The 23,240-nt window shown below is 46.0% G+C and overlaps 1 protein-coding gene across 1 annotated transcript in view; it reads right to left on the bottom strand.

The window, feature by feature from the left end:
• LOC310867958 (catenin delta-2-like) overlaps positions 1–23,240 on the bottom strand; it is a gene marked incomplete at both ends in the record, with an annotated part of 449,139 nt that overhangs the window by 112,926 nt on the left and 312,973 nt on the right. Inside the window, 2 exon segments of the mRNA XM_083778138.1 lie at positions 1,368–1,581; positions 21,756–21,888. Of these exon segments, the coding sequence (XP_083634264.1) occupies positions 1,368–1,581; positions 21,756–21,888 (347 nt within the window).

Genomic DNA, 23,240 nt, shown 5'->3' with positions numbered 1-23,240 from the left:
TACAGGTTTTAGTTCCGACATAGTGGAGTGGGAGGAGTGCAAAGCATTGCGGACTGGCACTGCTGCTGCACAACATGAAGCTTATCAACATGACAACAGCGTGTCCCGACATACTGTCCCTTATTATCGTAAAGTCGGGTAGTGTACACTGTTTATTTTGCACCGAGAAGCAATGTGTGTCTGACTGTCTGACTCTGTGTCGATTGTGTACGTCGCCTCGGCTAAAAACGGAAGGGAAGCCTGATGTATGCTTCGCCGTACGACGTGTCGTATGCTAAACAAATAGCTGATCTGCAAGCTCACAACGCGTCGCCTCCGCAACACGTTGTGAGCTAGTAGATCGGCTATTTAAATAAAAAAATTAAAAAGTATCTAAATATTGCTTTGATGCTCATATTATCCTTATAAAGTTTGTATTAGAATATGCATATAGGGCTGGACCACACATGGACCTATAGCTGCAATTTGCAACTCTAGATTTTTTTTCAATAAAGGGATGAATCTAGAGTTGCAATACTCTCCATTGACTCCCCAGTCCTCACTTATCCAATAAATATCGTTAAGTTATTCATGCGTCCCTCTTTTATCAATCCGGCGAGACGGGTCGCCGCATTTTGGGAGCACCAAGTAACTCCTCCAGGTGTTCCTCTGAGTACTAGACCAAAACAAAGTTGTGTGCAGCCCTGTCTATATGGCTAAACACTAAATCAAAATTTGCCGCCATGCAAAGAAATCAACACTGCCCCCATGCACGGCCCACTCCCATCCTCGATATGGCTCCCCCATATCTCACAAGTATGATCGTACCCTACAAACCCTCCCGCGCACTCAGATCAGCCAACGCAGGGAAGCTGGAGGTACCTTCACTAAAAACGCCGGGACAACGCTCCACGTCCCAAACTCTTCTCCCTTCTGGCTCCAAAACTATGGAATGCACTTCCCATCACAGTCAGAACTGCAGCCTCACTCCCAATCTTCCGCCGTAGTCTGAAAACCCACCTCTTCAGACTCCACCATGGCCCGTAGCACTTGCCCTGGCCTAGCCCCTTAGATAGCATTTTATGTCGACTTAGATAGTATTTTAGACAGACTTATAGCTCGTTACGTAGACAGCACTATAATTGCTTTTTATGTAGTCACTTTATAGTACACATGTATATTGTATAATATATAATATAGTATAGTATGTATAGTTGACATAGATACTCCACTATTACGTTCTTAGTTTATACACGATTCATGATAACTACTTTTTAATTTTATATAGTGTATGACATGCTTTTGTTTTTGCTTAAATGTAAGTCGCTCTGGATCAAGAGCGTCTGCTAAATGCCTAAATTGTAAATTGTCTCCGTGACTCCACTCACCCGTCACCAGCTCCCTGATCTCCACGTCGGCGGTCTTCCGCAGCAGGCGTACCAGCGCCGGGATCCCGCCGCAGTTCTTGAGGGCCACCTTGTTCTCGTCGTTGGCCTTGCCATACACCAGGTTCCTGAGGGCCCCGCAGGCGCTGCGGTGCACCTCGCCCATCCGGTGGTCCAGCAGGTCCACCAGCAGCTGGATGCCTCCCTGGCGCCGGATCTGGAGAGACGAGAGGGCCAAACAAATAATTAGTCTATAGTTTTGCAATATTTAGAGGATTTGAGTGGCGTGAGGTGTAAGGAGTTCTTATACCAGGCCTGCGGCCATGATGCAGCCACGCGAGTGACTGGGGTGCAGTACTTAGTTTAGACAGTTTTTGGTTTAGACTAAAGTCATTGGATAGACCGATCATTAGTCCTACAACTACAACCTATCTCAAACCCTCACCCTAAACCTAACCTCCCACGGGGCAGCACACCTAAACCTAACCTTAACCCATGTCTAGTCTAAACTAAGTATGCACCCTGAGTGACTGAGGGGCTGAGAACGTTGGCTTGTAAACTATCTGTGCTGGATTTTCGGTTGCAGGCTATAAGTAGCAAGGCTAGCAGTTTACACTAAGTATAGTTCACGGACATAGGGAATTATTAAGAACAGTTTAAAATTGGGAAGTATCACATATGATTTTAATGATGCCTTATTTGGAACCGTTTCAGAAAAGCGGTAGGCCTATAAGCCACGCAAGGTCTCAGTTTACCTCCACTTAATAACGGCTGAGAGGGTCGTAGGCACTCGGCTAGTGCACCGGGCCTCACTAGGATTCCCAGCCGTTATAAAAATAACTGCGACCTCTAGTGGATTAATGCTTTAATAGACAACATCAGAATGTTTCTAAAGAATCAATGCAGAACGTATATGGGTATAAAATAAAGTGTCCAGAACATTAGCTTTATACTACTACTCTACTTTGTCTACCTGCTGATGTTGAAGAACAAAATAATACATTTATTTCAATAATATCGTTCCAGAAATAAGGTCAATGAATAATACTACTCCAACTGCTCCGCTGCCAGCATTATGCATTCGGAAATCCATTTTTGGTCACGGTGATGTCTTGATGACTATAGGTCTATAATGCATACAGCACATTTCCATGGGACACTACTAGACTATACAAGACTAACAAGGTTCATCTATTCTGTCTAAAGTAAGGTGACAAGTTGGTGACTATAGTTTCCTCCTCTGCTCCTGTTTTCTCTCCCTGTGTGCGTGCATACGTGCATTACCGTTACGTGCGTGCATCTGCCAGCTAGTTATGTCAGTGTGATGATGAGCACCTTGCTGTGTACTAATTCAAGCGACTGACACTCCAACGATGAGCTTTTTCCTAAATGACACCTCATTATATGGATGTAGGAGCGAACACTCAGATATGTAAAGCGCCGTGGCACAGCCACATATTCACACATTATTCACTCTGGATTTGACTCTCTCTTGACGCTACCTCGTCTTTTCATCTGCATGTGTCTCTCGCTGACACTTTGTGTCTCTGTGTCTAAAAGCTTTGTCTTGAATTCCATGCCTTTGGTGTCCCGTAATGATGCATGACAGCGTGTGTGTGTGTGTGTGTGTGTGTGTGTGTGTGCGAGTGTGTGCATGTGTGTTGTCTTTAATATGCAAATTATTTCTTCCCCCACGCAGAATTCTGTACTGTTGTATCCTACTGGCTCACCTGCCAGTGAGGAGCCTATAGCCTAGATAGTCCTGAGCACCGTCGTGTGAACGAATATGGCTTTCAGAAACGCTGCTGAGTGACATTCTAGCTTGTATCATGCTTCCAAGACATGTGTCATAGGCTTGTGATCGTAACATAACTGCACCCATTGGGCTGTATTTTGCGTGTCTCACAATGTGTGAGCTTGTAGTTCGTCTGTTTCAGATTCGGACAGCAGATTTTATTATAAACAACGTGAACCCATTATGGGCGGGAACGCCTTTTGGTGTTTTAAGCATTATGCTATGCTTTAGCTGTTGAAAAATAGCAGATCTACAAGCACACAAACATAATGGGCTGTAATTTGCGTGTCTTAAGTACCAGGTCTTATTACTTAACTTAAGACCTGGAGGCATGCTCAATGCCATTTGGCTATTCTGAGTGGCCAACACGTTGACCACACGCCTTCAGGTCTTAAGTTAAGTAATACGACCTGGTACAGTACTTAAGAGTGTGTGTGTGTGTGTGTGTGTGTGTGTGTGTGTGTGTGTGTGTGTGTGTGTGTGTGTGTGTGTGCGCGTGCGTGCAGGCCCGAGAGAGAGAGATATTAGATGGGTAGCTTTTCGACAGCAGCTGTGCTGACCTTTTAGACTCGCTGAAAGGTTGTCGGGTTGAATCCACAGGGTAGCTGGTGAATTGAAGGGAATATAGACACTTTGTTCCCGAACGTCAGTAACTATAGCTACTGCCAATTATTGGTATAGCCTTCCTGCTGCTCTGTGGCATGTAGTGAGATAACAGTCCTCTCTCTGCAAAGCATTTAATCACTACAGTATACTGCATGCATGGGTGCCTGCTGGCCTAGCGGTCCAGGCACATGCCGCATATAGGCTCTCACCTGACAGTCTGTCGCATGTTCGAGTCCCGTTCATGATGACCTATGAGTTGCCCGTTATGCCCGCAGTGTTATATTGCTTCATAGCCTTGTGGACTATATCCTCATAGCCCATGGAAGAGCGACGCATTGCTGCCTTGAAGTCTCACTTGTGCTGCGTGAACCACAAAATACCATTTAGGGACAGAGCAAGCTCCTATACTCGTAATTTCCAGGCAGCGGCTGACTTGCGGGCAGCGGTGCGGGTAATGGCAGGGACGAGAATAGAGCCCACAGTGTTTATTGTCCCAAAGGATATTCATCTTCACAGGTCTGTTCAACACCAACAACAAAAACAACACATAGTGCAGAAAAAAACATCACACCAAGACAATACAAAAACATGAGGTCCCCACTGTGTACAGAACCATCCTATCGGCGGGGCAGTTTGTTTAATGCCGCGATGGCTGAGGGGACAAAGCTCCTACTGAAACAAACCTTTTTCCATGGCAAGGTTCTGTATCTTTGTCCAGATGGCACGAGTTTGAAAAAGCGATACAGGGGATGATCAGTGTCACATGATATTGATGGCTGTATTTTGCGTGTCTTAAGTACCAGGTCTTATTCCCTAACTTGAGTAAACTAAAGACCTGGAGGCGTGATCAATGCCATTTGGCTATTCTGAGTGGCCAACGAGCATTGATCACGCCTCCAGGTCTTTAGTTTACTCAAGTTAGGGAATAAGACCTGGTACTTAAGACACGCAAAATACAGCCCTGAGAGTGCTAGCCGTGTGATGGCCTTATTATATCATAATATTACTATATCATATCAGACGTCAGATGTCTATTTCTGAAATACGTATAGAAGTATAGTAGGCTAAGTACGTACACACACACACACACACACACACACACACACACACACACACACACACACACACACACACACACACACACACACACACACACACACACACACACACACACACACACACACACACACACACACACACACACACACACACACACACACGGTGCAGATTTATTATAATTGCCCTGGCTGCGTAAGCAAACAGCCCAGCGGTATACGAGTCGTTAGCCCGGTGGGAACTACAACCAATGGCATAATTCTGCTGCTACCACTAATGCCTTCACCCCCACAGTGCCACAGATATTGCCTTCCCCATAATGGTGTTGCATTTAAAGCACTCCCCCGCGGCCTGGCCTCTGCAGGGGCATCCATTGGCCCTCGGGGGGGAAATGATATTGAAGCAGCCTGTGTTTAGTCTAATCTAACGACCAGACAAAAAGCCTGCTCACATGACGGGAAAAGAACATGGCTTCTACAGAGAAACTGGTGTGTGTGCGTGTGTGTGCTTGCAATTTGTGTGTGTGCATACTTGTTATAGTTATAAACGTTAGTTCAACTGAGAGATGGAACTAGCCGTCACTCAACAGCTCCAATCAGATCAACGTTACCTTGTCCGCGCCCCTTTAAAAGGGCGTCTTCTCCTTCATTCGTCATTCATCATTCATCTGTGCTTCCGTTCAGGTAGCTCACAGACACGATCGAGAGCTCATCTCAGCTCACCATCATCATCCGTCATTTATTTCCAAACAACTCCGTAGTTCAACATGGAGACAACATCTTCCTCCACGACCGCAGCTTTCATCCCAGGACACACCGACGGGTGTTTCGCCAGCGTCCCAGGCCCTGCACGCCTCCATCAGATACAGTATTATACTAATTACTCGCTACTGCTGCTTATCCACTGAATGGTTCAACCCACAAAACATCTGAGTATGTCCGCTCGTTCCTGTCAGGCATGTTGCCACGTCTGCTCATTTTAAGCGTCTCAGGCTTGTTTTAATTAAATCACTTGCCGGGTGAACATTGTCGTTTAAACCTGCGGTTCATTCGAAGCACCCTCAGTTTAACATGATGGTAAACTATCTGACGTTGTCGGATCGTTTTCATAATGATTCAAGGTAGTTTCCGTGGCTTGTTTTCGCGGACCTGGCCACTTGTCTCTTCCAACATGGCAATTCGTTGCTCCATTCATTCATGCCACGGCAATCTACTAGTGCTTCAGATTCATGCTTCAATCATGTGGATTGTGATGAGATGTTGATCGTAATCGTAGAAAAAAGAAAAAAGAAAGAAGAGAAAAGAGAGAAAGAGAAAAAAGAGAAGGAAAGAAGGAAGAGAAAAACAAGAAAAGAAAGGAGGAAAAGAAGCAAAGTAAAAAGAGGAGAAGAAGAGAGAAAAAAGAGAGGCGTGCGTGCGTGTGTCAGTGTGAACACGTTCAAATAGCTGATCTACAAGCCGTGTGAGCTTCACAGGTCGGAGCTCCCACTATCAGCTCAATAAGTCACATTTTGCTGTGGTTTATTTCCGGGTTTTCATTTTATGTCTAACCCCCTGATCGACGTTAGACCCTCACGTCGTGAGCTCGTAGCTCTGTAGTGGCCAAGAAAGAACGCTCCATTATTACATTGACAACTGTCAATGAAGGGAAAATGCTTGCCATATTGTCCCCCATTTACGCCATTTCGTCCCCTATCATTCACGGCATTTAATGTTCATGCCGGCACCGTTCGTTCACATGACCTCATCACCTAGTCAACTTGAGCTAGCCTTTTTCACACCAGCGCCCCTCACTTCACACGGGCGTGATTATCACATTGCGTTTGCTCAGGAATCGGCTCAAGTGCGCGGAGCGGCTTCCCGCTGTCTCCCTAAATCGCTCATTTAGGACCCTTCACGTTACACTCAAACGCGAGATTTGATTTTCCTAATTCACACGTCCGTTGCACCCCAGCTTCAGTTAATGCTACACATGCAGTCATCTCTCAATGGCCACGACATGACTAAACCGCAGCATGCATCACTCCACTCACCCTCTTCGACCGCTTTCCGCAATCAACACGACAGTCACGCTAACTCGATGCAGGTATAGTGCAGAAATATACAAATGATTTGTCTTCAGGGTGGTCGTGTTCCATCTGGTATTCCTTGTTACTCACCCGTCAACTGCACTGTTTCTCCTGCTCCAGTGTCAATTAAGTCTTAAGACTCCACTCACACTCCGACCATACTAACTATGCTTGTGCTCCTCCTGTCCAGCTACCTGCTCGGCGACCATCAGGGAATCGAGCACCGTTCACGCATGCCGGGAAGGTCAGGTTCTCGGCTAGGCCTCTTCGTCCACCGGTTTTCTTCAACACGGACCCCCACCGAGCCGGACTCCTCGTCAGCCATCCACCGCAATCTAATCCCATCAGCAGCCACGCACTGCAGCAGCTAAACTCAGTCGGCAGCCACGCACTGCAACAGCTAAACTCTTCGGCAGCCATGCACTGCACCAGCTAAGCTCGGCAACCATGCACCGTAACGTCTCGACCGCACCGTAATGTCTAATCACATAGGCAGCCACGCACCGTAACGTCTCAACCGCACCGTTATGTCTAAACACATAGGCAGCCATGCACCGTAACGTCTCAACTGCACCGTAATGTCTAAACACATAGGCAACCCACTCAACGTCCCAAACCACTCACCTCTAAGCCATAACCTATTCGCAGCCTCCGTTGCTTGGAGAGCTCAGGCCACCGTGCTACGCTCCCACTTCAGTTTTGGGGGGGAATTCCAAGCGGAATAGTTTCCCGCAGTCGGTCATAACATTAATAATAATATCGGTTCCACGTCCACTGCGTCAGCCATAGCCCAAGAAACCTATGTTCGTCAAACCATTCCCCTTGGGTCCGCCCCGCGTTCGTCAAACAACACGATGCCCAGGTCTCGCTCGTTGCCCAGAGATCCATGGCGCCTACTAGTCCGGCACTTACAATGACTGGTGGTCGTGTCGGGTAGTCGGGTACCTCTCCTCTGCGCTCCTCCCCCTCCATATCAAGATCAGTTTCTTCTCTGCTACCGTGGAGTTCGTCCTCCTCTACGGCCGTGAATGCTGGACACTTACTCAAGCCCTACAGAAATCCCTGAACGGGCGCTACACCAGAATGTTACGTGGTACCTAACATCAACCAGGATGAGCACGTCACCAACAAGCGTCTGTACGGGGCATTACCAAGTGTAACAGAGAAGATAGCAGTAAGGAGAACGAGACTAGCTGGTCACTGCCACCGCCATCAAGAACTCCCGGCCAAAAGCTGCACTGTGGGAACCAACACACGGGCGTCGATCGAGAGGACGTCCCACACCTACCTACGTGGACGCACTAAAGAAAGATACTGGTGTGGAAAGCACAAAGGAGCCGGCCAGATGACTGGAGACGACGATGGAGGGCTCATCTGAGGACGACGTAGAGAGTTCACCTCCCATCTCCGCTCACTGCTCGTAAGATGCGGTCTTCCTCCTGACCGCTACTCCAGCCACTCCCTGAGAATCGGAGCTGCCACCACCACTGCTGCCAGCGGCGTTCCTGCCCTCACCCTGCAATCTATGGGCTGCGGGTCGTCCTCTGCCTACCTCTCCTACGTCAGACCCCTGCCGCATCCGTGCTCGATGCCCAGAAGTCCATAGCGTCTACTAGTGCGGTACATACACTGACTGGTGGTTGCGTCGGGTGGCGGGTACCTCTTCTTCTGCCCATCTCTAACACGTTCTCCCTCTCCAGGACGCTCACTCACTCCTAACAAAACGCCGCCCGTCCCGTCCTCGGGCCTCGCTGGCCTCCTCCGTCGGGAGTTCCCCGTCTCGTCAGGTGAAACAACTTCCCACTCATTGCCTCCATCTCGCAACCCTCTGCCGAGAGGTTGCCCGCTCCTACGCCCGTCCTCCGGCCTCGTCGGCCTTCTCCGCCGGGAGCTCCCCTGTTCCGTCAGGCGAAATTGCCTTCATTGCGCAACCCTCTGTCGAGAGGACGCCCGCTCCTACGCCTGCTAAATAATCATTCCATTCACGTCTCATTCATGCCAATCAACTTTACTCTCATCCCAATAGACTCTGCCGGCAAACGAATTCCGGCTAACCATCCAGAGACTCGCTAACCATCGGGCTGTTCGCCTACCAACCATACCTACTAACCATTCTCCCCCGAGCCCCTTCCGCGAGGGCTCCCATGTCGGCAGCACCAGCCATCGTGAGGCTCCAATGGCGCGAAGCCTTCCTCACTCTCCCATGGATCCCTTCTCGCTAAAGGCCCCGGCTCGTCGAGGGAATCTCGCCAACATCGTTTGTATAGTCCCTTCCAGGTAAACTTTAATCTACTCCTTCCTTCTGAAGTTCGTACCATTCCTCCAGGCGTGTACCCTTAAATTCCTTCTGGGGGGCAGGCTCAAGAGCCCCCCCTGCCTCCGCCAGGCGGCCCGTCCCCATGGGGTCCGCGCCAAAGCTCCTCGAACATGTCTCCTCTTCATCACTCTGTTTATCATGCATCAGTCACCTGTTCTGTCCATTCACCCAATCCCAGCTCCATACTTGTACCAATCTATCTGCAATAAATCTCGCCTACACCCTCCGCATTGTGTAATCTCTGTACAGTTGAAGTTATAGTTATAAACGTTAGTTCAACTGAGAGATGGAACTAGCCATCACTCAACAGCTCCAATCAGATCAACGTTACCTTGTCCGCGCCCCTTTAAAAGGGCGTCTTCTCCTTCCCGTCATTCATCTGTGCTTCCGTTCAGGTACCCGCCACCTCCCCAACGCCGCCCAGCAGCAGGCTCCACCAGGTCAGCCCCAGGGGGGCAGGCTCAAGAGCCCCCCTGCCTCCGCCAGGCAGGGGGGCTACATACTTGTACCAATCTATCTGCAATAAATCTCGCCTACACCCTCCGCATTCTGTAATCTCTGTACAGTTGAAGTATTAATATACTTGTGAGGGCCAACAAAAGAGAGAGAGAGAGAGAGAGAGAGAGAGAGAGAGAGTGAAGCCCGACACACACCGTCTGCGACCGCCGCGCGTACCGCCGCGGCACAGTATTGCCGCGCGCCATAGCCGCACGGCAACACCAACAGGACGCGGCGCGCTACCACGCGGCTGGGGAGTTTTGTTGACTATTCCATATTCCACGCCCACGGATAGCCGGGTGGAGGCCGCGCAGCAACGCCTGGAAAATAGAACAGCGGTGCATCGGCGCGGCAGGCGAGGCGTGACCACGCGCCAGCGCGCGTCGGATGCAGCGGTGTGTGGTGGGCAAGAGAGAGAGAGAGAGAGAGAGAGAGAGAGAGAGAGAGAGAGAGAGAGAAATTGTGTACATAAAGTAGCAGAACTGCAAGCTCGACAACAATACAGTGTGTGTATTGGTGAATGTAATGCACATAAATCTCTATGTGTCAGAGTTTTATACCTCTAACAGATGATCAATAAAATGGCTTCTTAAACATGCATTACAACATCATTACAATACCACCATATTGTCTCTGTTGTATAATGTATACGAAACCTAGGTCCAAAAGGTCCCAAACAGCCTACTGTATACTTTTCAGGAAATGTTAAAGCATGTGTTCCAAAACATCCAATGTATATAGTTATGATTTAGTCGGCTGCTCTTAATACTTTTCATCGGTTCAATGTGTATAAAACCCCTTAACAACTGTCACTTTTAAAATTGGGCTAAAATAGACAACGTGATGCAAGCTTGTAAATCAGCTGTACTTTCAAAACCTTCTGTGCTTCTCTCTTGTATAGGACAATGTAGGGCATATTAATAATTTACGTAAATAACTACAGATTAATGTTGAAATATGAAGGTACGAGGTTTGTGCCCGACAGCATTTAATATGTGATATGTGGCCATTCACAGATGGACAACTGGACAAATCTCTGTCTTTTTTCTTCACTAGCTTTCTTAACAGAACCGTTTTATATTGCATGAAGTACCAGATGGGTAGAATTTAACTGTTAGCATCGGTTTTATATTGCAGGGTAGAGTTTAACAAATAGTTATCCCATTTAGACCTGATGACGATTTTACAAATGCATTTTGTGACAGTTTTCTGAAAAACCCCATGTTTCTGTCAGTAGTTCTCAAACATTTTCATGTCCCCCAAAGGACCCCCAAAAATATATGGTTCCAGGGACCCCCCCCCCCCCCCCACAGAAGCAAAGATTTGAGTTAAAAATGTTCGTTCTGAAAGAATATATATTCCAAATATGCGCCACATTTTCACATTTAAAAAAAGAAATAGCAGATCTACAAGCTCGTAGTGCGGCACTTGGTGCCGCGCTATGAGCTTGTAGATCTGCTATTTTCCAATAGTTAAAGTATAACATAATGCTTAAAACACAAAGGGGTTCCCGCCCAGAATGGGTTAAAATACATAGCCAATATACTCGGCCCACCCATCTGACCACTTGATTTATAATATTTTAAATTCATAATTTAGTTTCTATAAGTATGCATAACGCAACTTATTATAATGCCCAACTTATAACAAGGTTTATGAAGTATTATAAGTGCTGGTCATAATGCATTATGAGCTCAGTAGGAGAAGCACGTTAAAAACCACAACTCGGTTATAAAGTTTCTTCATACAGTAACCGACCAAGTTTTATATCCAATAGCCTTCAATTTCATAAACAGTGGTGGTCTCAAGCTTCATCTCTCTATCAGATAGAGGCTCTTCGACCTTAAGAGACCCCTGCTATTATAGGAAGGGCTACTTTTTTTCCCAAACTCGTTCTGACTTTGTGACAGGGCGATTTCCAGCTCTTTCCGACGTGCAAAAGTTGCCTGGTGAAGTTTATACCACAGGAGGTATAGAGAGTTGGAGAAAGTGAATGGCGGAGAGGGAAGCTCTGGAGAGAGGGGGTGGATGGAGATGGTTGATGACTCTGCAGGACTTAATTGAGTCAAACGCCTTTGCTTATCTATTAAATTAAAGCGGATTAAGGATGAAGTGAATCACTACCCCACACAATTAACTCTGGCTTATTGCCTATGGCCTTAGGCCGCCCGCAGATGCGTAGAGGTGCCAAAAAACTGTACTCAAGTAAAAGTATTGTTAAAGTGTATATATATTGTTTTTGTAAATGCTGTTTAGAGGTTCACTACTACAGTACGCAGCGCTACATTGATATTGCACCACCAGTCTGACCAATGGGTGTCTCAGCATCAGCGGCCCAACCCATTTTGGGGCGGGAACCCCTTTTGGTGTTAGCATTATGTTATGCTTTAGCTATTTAAAAATAGCAGATCTACAAGCTCAGCGCGCCACTCGGTGGCGCGCTGGGCACAATATACGCTGCAGAGTGCATAGCTGAAATTTGGCGGAAGTATAGCGGGATTTTGTGAGGAAGTACCGTTCAAGGAAATTAACGTTTGACACTTTACGAATCCGTATACGTTCTCCGTGAATGAAACAAGTGTTGTGATTGGGTCAAAGAAATATTGTATCCGGGGGAAATACATATCTGATGGATGTTCCGTCTCAACATTTCCACCTATGCACTCTCTGTCTTATGCTTTTCTCTCCGCAGATGAGTAAGCCTGGGACCGTTTGCGTCCGTGGACATCTGCGCAAAATGTGTTTTGTTATTATTAATATTATCTTTTTGACCGTTTTTAAACACAACCACCGGCCAGTGACCCGCCCGCCCGTCAGAACACAATAGAGTATATAGGCATATAGACGTATACGTCTTTAAATGTTATGATGAATAGAAAATGGAGGATCCTAATGTAATCGAGTATTCGTGCCTTTTCATGTTATTATATCGTCGTAGGAGTCAGATTGTATTGACCTGTACTTTCGTTTGAACTGTACCCACCCAGTCTACAAACTGTGAATGCAATTTCCAATCAATCAATCAAGCATCAATCAATATAACAACATTTGCAGCAGCAGTTTCCACAGGGGCGTGTGTCTTTGCGAGATTTCACAGAGATGTTGACCAGTCAGTTCTGTTGATAACTAAACTCGCCATGTGTCGATGTCCCCAACATAGACATATGGCTCAAGGCGTAGTCGCTGGCGTAGTTCACATGGCGGCCATCTTGCTGAGTGGCTACAGTGCAGTGTGTCCAATGGCAGCTCAATCAAACATAGACATGGTTTGGTGACTTTGGTCTATTACAAACGTTGTCAACGTGGCTATGATTCAGGATGCTTATCTGCATAATTTTGTCTTTTTATATGAACGTCGTATAAAAGCATCTCGTCTCTGGCGTTTATAACAAACCAAACCGTTTGAAAATCGGTTTAAAATTGAGCAAGTTACGGTTATTTAAAAGTATATGCCCATAGACGCAATGTTCTGCTGCCCCTCGGTAAGATGGCCGCCACGTAGCAACGCCGCTCTCCATTGGCAGAGGGCGGGTGAGCCATCTAGCTTTCATATATATCTATGGTCCTCACGGCTAAACTCTAAGTAGCAGTTAAACTATTGCTTCATAAAAGTATAATATGTTCTGCTTGGCTCCCTATCTTGCACCCTATCTTCTCTCCACCTCTCCTCTCTCCTCGCCCCCCCACCCCGTTATCATCTCATTTTCCCCTTCCTATCCGCTCTTCCTTTGTGCTCCTGTCACAGCTTAATCTGCCATTTTGCAAAAAGCCGCCGCTGCCGCAGCAGCAGCATCATCATTACTTAGCGATGCCTCGTAGCTATAGCTACAAGGCCTCTGCCAGGGTTTCTCTCTTCCACGTCAAAGAAGATTAGAGCTTAGATTGATTCTCTTCTTTTTTGTCTCCCGCTGTTACGCGCCGGCCACGGTTATCACTACCCTGTGGCGACAGACAGCAGCATTGTCCTGGCAGCGGTTAGCGGTGGGCGGTGGGCGGTGCAGGGAGCCGCGGGAAAGGACATGCTCCAGTTTTAGGCGATAAGCATGTTTACCTTTTTAGGTGACAGCTTATCACCCAATATGGTGATAATGAATCGAGGCCATCATACTCGCGGTGATGTCCTTATAACCCATTTAGACCTGAGGACAATTCTAAAAAAAAAGTCATCTAAATAGACAATATTCTGAAAAACGTATGTTTCCGTGTCAGTAGTTCTTAAACAGTTTAATGTCAAAGACTCCCAAAAATATACGTAATTGACCGCGATGCCCTGTGTGTGTGTGTGCGTGTGTGTGTGTGTGTGTGTGTGTGTGTGTGTTCGTGCGCCATGCGTACGTGCATCAGCGTGTGTATGCGTGCGTGCATGGACGTGTGTGCGCGCTGTGTTTATTTTGAAGCTTTCAGCCGTCTCCACAGCTGACCGATTGCAAATATGTAAAAAATAACAACTCCGCGCTAATTAGCATAATCAGAGACTGGCAGCATTGGCAGAAGTTGGCTGTGTGTACAGTATGCATACTAATGAAGCAATATACATGCAGTGGTTCTCATAGTGGGGTCCGGGGAGCCCCCGGGGGTCCTTGAAATGGTCCCAGCAAAATGAGGAACAGTTTTAACTCAAAATGTATATATTTACTTGTGCAAGCAGAGCGCGCAAGTAATAGTTTCGCCCGGCTCGTATGCACCGTCCCAGCCAACCCGCCACTTTTGATGCGTATGCACCGTCCCAGCAAATTGTGCCTGATTTGCTGGGACCAGATTACATGGTGTGTATATGTATAACTAGCTCTCAATCATGACGTAAGAAATATGTGGATTAAAAGACCCAATGAGTGTAATTGGTTTTCGATGGTGACATAATGACAATATGTCTGATACTGCCGTATCAGGCACAATTTGCTGGGACGATTCATACGCATCAAAAGTGGCGGGACGGCTGAGACGGTGCATACGGCGCAAAGTAACAGTATACCTCTAATCAACTTACAAATTACATATACATACAGTATACATAGTATATGTATATGTAATTGGTTGACAGTTTGTAGCGGTCGAAAGTACTTGCGCGCTCTGCTTGCGCACTAGTTGGCCATGTATGGCCTACTATAGTGTGCAACAAGCAAGTATGCACTTGACAGAGTGCAGTTCTAGTTTTTTCTTTTTTTTAATATATTTTTTTATCCCACGATTTTGTAACCCATTTTTCACCCGTGTCAATCATCTAATGTGATCCTGGGCTCTACACACCCTCCACCAACCCAGTCCCCATATATGGGGGACAAGGGGAGAGCAACGGACTTGAACTCATGCTTCCTTCATGCCCGAGTGTCCAAGTTGCTCCTTGAGCCTGACAGGGGGGAGTTTCCCTGGTTGGACGTAGCGCGTGGAAGTAACACGTTATTCCAACCAGTTCCTTTCCCCTCCATCAGGCGCCCTGGCTGGCCAGGGGGAGGCAGTTTAGTGACCAGGATTACTGCATGTTTTTTGTGAGGGTACCTACCCTAGGGGACACGGGGAGAACATGCAAACTCCACACAGAAAGGCCCTTTCTTCTAGTTCTAGTTTTTTTCTGTAGCTGTGGGGGAGAGATGTGTCAGACAACATATCGTTGTTGTCGGGAGGAAACTACCTCTTTTTTTAGGTTTTAGATTTTTCTTTTCTTATTTTTCTTTTTTTGCATTAATCAGTGCTATTGAACATCCTTTACCTCTGTGTGTTGTTTCGAAAATATTGAACCAATGGAAAGTAGTAAAGAGCGCTTCGGACAAAACCTCTTAACTCCATTGGACCCTCAAACTGTCTGCTAAAACCTCCACCACCTCTCTCCTTCTCATCCAAGTAATTTACTATATCTAAAGTCACAACTCACAACGCCAACGTTGCTTTGTTTTCAAAATAATAAGGTTTTCTTCATTTCCTGAAAAAAGCATATTTTTAATTTACTGAAAAAATGAACATTTTGGAGTTAAGTGGCTTCTTCCAAACAGCAGAGATATCAGAGGTGATTAAACGAGACACTAGCAGAGAGAGAGAGAGAGAGAGAGAGAGAGAGAGAGAGAGAGAGAGTTTGAGAGGATTAGCTTGAGATGGATCCATTGTTATTGACCATTCTGATACCACCTGAAACCCATTACTGACACCACTGAACCTAATTTAGACCTGGTCTGTTTGTTTGTGTGTGTGTGTGTGTGTGTGTGTGCACCAAGCTGCCGATGTAGTCAACAACAATCTGAGCAGCAGACCGACCCCCATCTGCTATGTTGAGAGAGATAGCTCAATATTTGCATTGTTAAAATGTTTAAAACAATATTGTCACATCGTCCTGCTATGTTGCCGGACGATTTGACACCTGAATGTTCATCCGGGGATCAATAAAGGTTTATCTCATCTCATGTCACCCTATATCTTATCTTATCTTATCTTATTTTGATTTAAATGCCATGTGGATTAGAGGGGATGGAAACCTGAATACATGCAGATCCACCTACGCTAAAACGGCTACGACACACATTTGACCCGATGCTGCCAATCGCAAGATCGCCAATCGCAAGATCGGGCATTGCTCGGCGAGATTTTAGCTTGCTGTGTGCTCCCAATGCAGGGCTCTATTCTCCCGTGAAATATCTTGCAGTTTGTGGTTCTTTGTCTGCGATCGATCGCATATTAAGAGAACCACAACGATATTATGACAGCCGATTTCAAGAATTTCTGCAGTTTCTACAGTGTCTTACAGTGCGTAGCTTCCTTAAATAGGTACTTTGTTTTCTCGCTTGGAGAAAAGCTAATTGTTTTCCGCCCCAAAATCCCTCCAAGGCCTCTACTGAGCAGATGGAATCAAGGCTTTGTGGAGCTATAGTTACACATTGCACTCAGTTGGTGGCATTTGACGGCATATATTATGACTTCCCTGTAGTTATGTATATAATCGGTTACATATTTCACGTGAGATCCAGCCAAACCGTTGACGAAATCACAGATTGAGGCTGTGTAACCTTTATGCTTTCATGAAATGTGTGATGAGACAATTAAGGATTTATGCAAAACCACAGAAATAAGCTACTGTATATATTTAACCACATGAACCCCTAAAGCAAATGCTATTCATGGGAATGTCACAGAAAATGGTGCATTTAAAAATGGTAAATGGTACTACTTTACATAGATTGTGCATTACATTCACTCATTCACACACACATTCATACACCGATTGCGGCGGAAGCCATGCAAGGTACCAACAAGCACATCGGGAGCAATTTGGGGTTCAGTGTCTTGCCCAAGGACACTTCGACATGTAGACAGGAGGAGCCGGGATTCTAACCGCCGACCCATGGATCATTGGACGACCTGCTCTACCTCTTGAGCCACAGTAGGGACACATAATACCACATAATAGATATATATTTGGTGAAAACAGCCGAGCAAGTTGATGGGGTTCAACATGCTCAAAAACAATTTGACGAGTCCTGATCTCGCAGATCTGCTATTTTCGCTATTGACATACACCGCAGTTTATAGGGTTTTAGTGGATAAATAGTCATTGGTAATGGATTGTAATAGCTTAATGGATATCTTTACTGAGAGTAAATATATATGAAGAATGGACAAACGATCGAGGGGCTAGAGAAGCTTAATGGGTGAATAACAGGCTGATAAAAATAAATGATTGACCTGTCGATAACCAATTACCAATCCACTGACCACCCATCTCCGTCCTGCTTCTGTTGTCTGTGGAATATAGATCCCATCCATTTAGCTCCCGTTTCGCCAGTCAGAAAGAGCGGGATGCAGTTTTATATCTATAGTCTGACGTCAATAGCGCTAGAGGGCACTAAGTCCACGGATTTGTGTACTTTTTTATTTGTATTATAATCCCCCATAGGGGTAATTTAGATCACCTGATATAAGAACTGTGTGTGGAAAATAAACATGTCATCCCGGCCGTTTCACTCCTATTATGGATATGAAGAATCAACTGACTGAGAGAAAATGCCACTGCTGTCGAATTAAGTTCGCTATAGAAACAGACTATCAAATATGAGTTACTGACTCTCATAAACTATTATACAGAGAAACTCCCCAACAATATCGCAGAGACAGTTTGATTTGGACCACAATTATTTTATGAGAAGGTTTTACTTTTAAGATGACCCCAATGTTATTCTCCATAGAGAAAAAACTTCTGCGAACCCCTTGGAACGAGGGGATGAGCGAGTGACGGAGCGAGGGACTTTGGCGCTCTATAGAAAGACCACACAGTCACACAGGCTCATACTTAGTCACAATCATGGACCCCCTGGTGTCTCAATTCTGGGACAAACATCCGGTGTTTGTGTTCAACATGACGTTAACACAAACATTTAATTGAGAGAATTCTGACTCACGGAGTCTTGGCAGTGCGGGCAAATTATGTAAAGCAGAAGAGTGAGATGTCACTTGAGTAGCAGCTGTGACAAGGGATTTCCGATTTACAGTGCACACACACGCACACGCACACACACACACACACACACACACACACACACACACACACACACACACACACACACACACACACACACACACACACACACACACACACTTTCAGATACCGCCCGCCGCATGGAAAACGGCTATGCGGTCTCAGAGCCACTACTATGGTGAACCAGTGTTGATTTCGTAGACAAATATGACAAAAAAATGTTCGTCGACTACCTTTTTTCACTGACGGAAACTAAATGGAAACTAAGCTATGGTTACTAGTGGAAAATATATCCAGTATTAGTCATTTGACACTTGGTTGCATGCTGAAAATAGCTGATCTACACAAGCTACACGAGCTTGTAGAGTGTTATAGAACACATTCCAGGTGACTAAAATGTGACTAAAAACTAAACTAAACTAAACTATTCTAAAAGAGACTATGGCCCTCATGTATCAACGCGGTTGATACATTTTCGGCATGTATCATTCCCGCATGACCTTGATCATGCGCCCGGTCAAATATCACGACGCATACAGCAATATGCTGTATGTAATATGCACGTGTACATACTCTTCTTCTTCTTCTTCTGCATTGTCTGAAGGACAACAATACGTTTGACTCGTACTGGATGTACCTGTACATAAGATTGAACACAAACTTTAACATTTTTAAGTGTCTGTGTACCCGTGTGCGTGCGTGCGTGCGTGCGTGCACTTTTCAATACATGGGGGGCTGCAGGCCTGCGTGTGCTATTGTGTTATTTATTGACTGACTGGTTCACGTGAAATTAATTGATTTACAGCCAAACACAAAGTCTGCTGGTGAATGGATTCTGAAGCCAAAATGGAGGGGGGGAGAGAGAGAGAGAGAGAGAGAGAGAGAGAGAGAGAGAGAGAGAGAGAGAATGTAATATATTGAGTGAGTGACGGTGAGTGAGTGAGTGAGTGTGTGTGTTTATGCGTTAATGCAGCACACAGCTTATTAAAGGGCTTATTAGTGCGCTCCAGTGGGTCCTTCTTTCCCAAATTGCTTTGGAGAGAGACAAGCTCTTGACTTTGTGACTAATTCAGCTTTATTGCCACTCCACGTTATGATTGGATGGAAGGCAAATAAGTCACAGGAGGATGCTTTCCCCGCGCGGGTTCGTCATCAACTTCATGAGAATGCCGCCGTGTCAAGTCGCCTGCACTTTTTGAACTCGACTGATTGCCATGAAAATCCACCACAACAACTTGAGCAACGTGTTAATGCAATCTTTCGGTGAGCACTTATAACACAGTTGAACAACATAATGAGACAGACACAATTCAGAGTTTCAGAGTATTGGAATAAATGTATTCGAATACGGAGACAGTAGTGAAGCGTTACAATGGAACACCATGTACTGACTCCACACATCTCAGTTAGACTTCAGCTTAAATACATTACTACCCCCCTCAGGGAGTAGGTGGGTCTTAACACATGCCAATGAGAAGACCCCTCCAGACCACACAAGGCAGGTCAAATGTCAGTGGGGACAGAAAACAGCTTCTCATGGTTTGGTTTATGATTTCCTTAAATGCACCACTTAGGTATTCCACAATTCCTTGACAAACGTTGACCGTGGTTTATCCCCCGTAATGCTTTGGTGGATTATTCTGTTGTGTATCTATACTCGGTGGTGTAAAATATTTTGTTCCAGCGACCACCAGAAGCAAAGATCTAAGCTGTTCTTTCTATAGCGTGGTATTAACCCATTCTGACCTGAGATCAGATTCTAAAAATGTCCGTTTGAAAATGACAGTTCTCTGAAAAAGCTATGTTTCTATGTCAGTCATCCTTCGATTTTTCAAAAATAGCAGACCTGCAAGCTCGTAGCGCGACACTCGGTGGCACGCTACAAGCTTGGTAAATGGTAAATGGTAAATGGTGCATTTATATAGCGCCTTTATCCAAGGCGCTTTACAGAGATTGTGCATTACATTCACCCATTCACACACACATTCATACACCGATGGCAGCGGAAACCATGCAAGGCACCAACTAGCACATCGGGAGCAATTAGGGGTTCAGTGTCTTGCTCAAGGACACTTCGACAGTAACTCTGGGGGAGCCCGGGTTCGAACTGGCAACCTTACGGTTACCATCCAGGCACTCTACCCCTGAGCCACCGCCGCCCCGCCCCAAGCTTGTAGCTTGAAGCTACGAGCTTCCGCCATTATTTGAATCATAAAAAACAAAGGTCACTGTGTAAAAAAAACAGCAACCTACATGGTTTAACTAAATATTATACATACAGTAGACTGTAAATGATTTCAACCCGACACAAAGTCACTCAAAGTCAATAAAAGCAACACAAAATCAGTTTTGTGCGTGCGTGCGCGCGCTATGGCATGCGTGCGTGCACTATGGCGTGTGTGTTTGTGTGTGTGTGTATATTGGCAGCGGCCGTTCTACAGCACGGGCTCGGTCGACACCGAATTAACGTCAGGCGAACGTACAATGTTTTTATCAATGGAACAGGGAAGCACCACGGACCGGGAGGCTCACGCTATACTATAGCCTACTGCTACAGGGTAAAGGGACAAGACTCACGTCTTCTTAACACCGGCAGCTCCTAAAACACTCCCGCGCCTCCCTTCACACTGACCGTTCCATATCTGTGATGGGCTGGCTTCCGTGGAGCAGCCAACCAGCAAACGCAACTGGCAAACGGAACCGTCAGACAGCGTGTGTGCGTGTGTGTGTGTGTGTGGACCCGGGTGCCGTCAGTGAATTAATCCCTCCCGCAAGTCGCACCGGTGCGACCTTGTTTATGGCCCTTGCCACACGAACGGCTCGGACTGTTAGCCACACAAGTTTGTAAACAATATCAAACTTTCCTTCGTCCATATTGCGGTTATGTTAATTATGCGTGTAGTACAGACGAGAGCTCCGGACACCCAGAGAAAGCTGCGTGTATTGTAGGCTAAATGCATAATGTGGCATTGTGGCATAGTCATTCAGTAGGCAGGCATGGGCATAATCAACTGTAGCTGATGTTTTTCTTTCTTTTCATTACAAATCATTACAATGTTAATGATTTTACATAGGCCTACTAATATTCTCATATATCCTCTTCTGCCAGAAGTTGGCTACAAAGTATACATGAGCATGAGATTAATAGTTTGCAGATCTTAAAACTCACAACGAGGGGTGGCATGATGCATTGTGAATTTATGAGTTTGACTTTGGAGATTTAATATATATTCGCTGGTGCGCAACACCACTGAATGTCAGATAATTGCTCGTTTAGATTGATTCCACCTGCTGCACAGCACAGCGCTAAACATTGCACATAGGCTATACAAAAGTATAAAAAAAGAGCAATTGGAAACAGTGAAAACAGGCCGTTTATAGAGGAATATGGACAGGAAACAATGTGTTTATCCTACCTGGGGTCTCTCAATGCAAAGCTGTTTTGAAGTTACACAAAGAATGTTTAATTTCCACCCAAGATATTGTGTCGACTAAAACTAGGCTAACACTACAGGTGACTAAAATGTGACTAAAACTAAAATAAAAATGTTCTGCCAAAAACGACACTGCTGTGAGGGAATAATGCACAGTACCTCAGCTTTGATCTTATTGTCTCCGAAGCACAGGTGCTGCAGGTAGGCCGCGGCGTTGGACTGCACGGATGGAAACTGATGCTGCAACATCTGGATCACCTCTGGTAGCTCTGGATCCCTCCATCCAAACTCCCTGAAGAACAACGAAATAAAGGTTAAACATCTGGATCACCTCTGGTAGCTCTGGATCCCTCCATCCAAACTCCCTGAAGAAAAACGAAATAAAGGTTAAACATCTGGATCACCTCTGGTAGCTCTGGATCCCTCCATCCAAACTCCCTGAAGAACAACGAAATAAAGGTTAAAGTTAAAGTTCAAATCATATAATGGAGATAGAGGTAATGGGTCGCACACACCAAGACAGCTGGACTGATGGATCGAAGACAAATGTTTCGGCTATCCAGCCTGATGACACGAAAACGTTTGTCTTGGATCCCTCATGCAAGAATAAAAAACCAAATTGCAGTCTTGGTGTGTCGCTCCATGAACACGTACACTTGCAGCCGATTGCAACACAAACCTGCAACTCAATTTGTCAATTAACAGATGCACACTGACACACCGAATGTGAGTTTTAACGACAGTTCAACACATTGCATTCCTCACACGTCACCTCAATCGCCTCGTTGGTCCTGCTCCAATCAAATCAGCTGAGCTGATTGACAGAGTCCCTTTAAAAGGACTCTTCCTCCTTCCTTGTCTCACTCATGCTCTCTGTTCAGTGTTCAGGTCACCCACCCCCCCAAACCCTGACACCGCCAAAGCAGCAGGGACCACCAGGATGGCCCATACTGTTATCGCCTGTTGTCGCCAGGTGGTCAAATCAGCACCCGGAGAATGCAATACTTCCACATTTAACTCATTCAGGACGGGGACCCCTTTTGGTGCTTTAAGCATTATGTTATATACTTTAGCTATTGAAAAATAGCAGATCTACAAATGTGGATCTGCTCCAGTGGAGCTGGAGTGTGCCAATGCTGGCCTTAGGCTAAATGCCAAGAAACTGAGGTTATCACCTATAACATCTCACCGGAACATCCACCTCTCACAACAACAGGAGGCACTGTGCTGAAGTACCTGGGCTCATGGGTCAACTCAACCGCGAGCAAGATCTGAAAGTGAGGAAGGCACTTGCATGGAGGGCCCCGAATGGCATGACCATTGTATGGAACTCCAATCTCCCCCGTCAAATCAAACTCAGCTTCGTCTACGCAACAGTGGAGTCTGTTCTCCTATACGGCAGTGAATGCTGGACCCTGAAGCCAACCCTGCAGAAGTCCCTTGACGGGTGCTACACCAGAATGCTGCGTGCAGTAGCCTACTTAACATCAGCAAGACTGTACATGTCAATAACAAGACTCTGTATGAGGGATTACCAAGGGTGAGCCAGAAAATAGCAACCAGGAGAATGAGACTAGCGGGACACTGCCAAAGGCATCAAGAACTGCCAGCCAGCAAACTGGTGCTCTGGGAACCAACACACGG

The sequence above is a fragment of the Protomyctophum parallelum genome (genome assembly GCF_964188405.1).
Source record: "Protomyctophum parallelum genome assembly, chromosome: 12".
In the NCBI taxonomy this organism is placed as follows: domain Eukaryota; kingdom Metazoa; phylum Chordata; class Actinopteri; order Myctophiformes; family Myctophidae; genus Protomyctophum; species Protomyctophum parallelum.
Note: the sequence above shows the minus strand (reverse complement) of the source record. Positions and strands in the feature narration are given on the sequence as shown.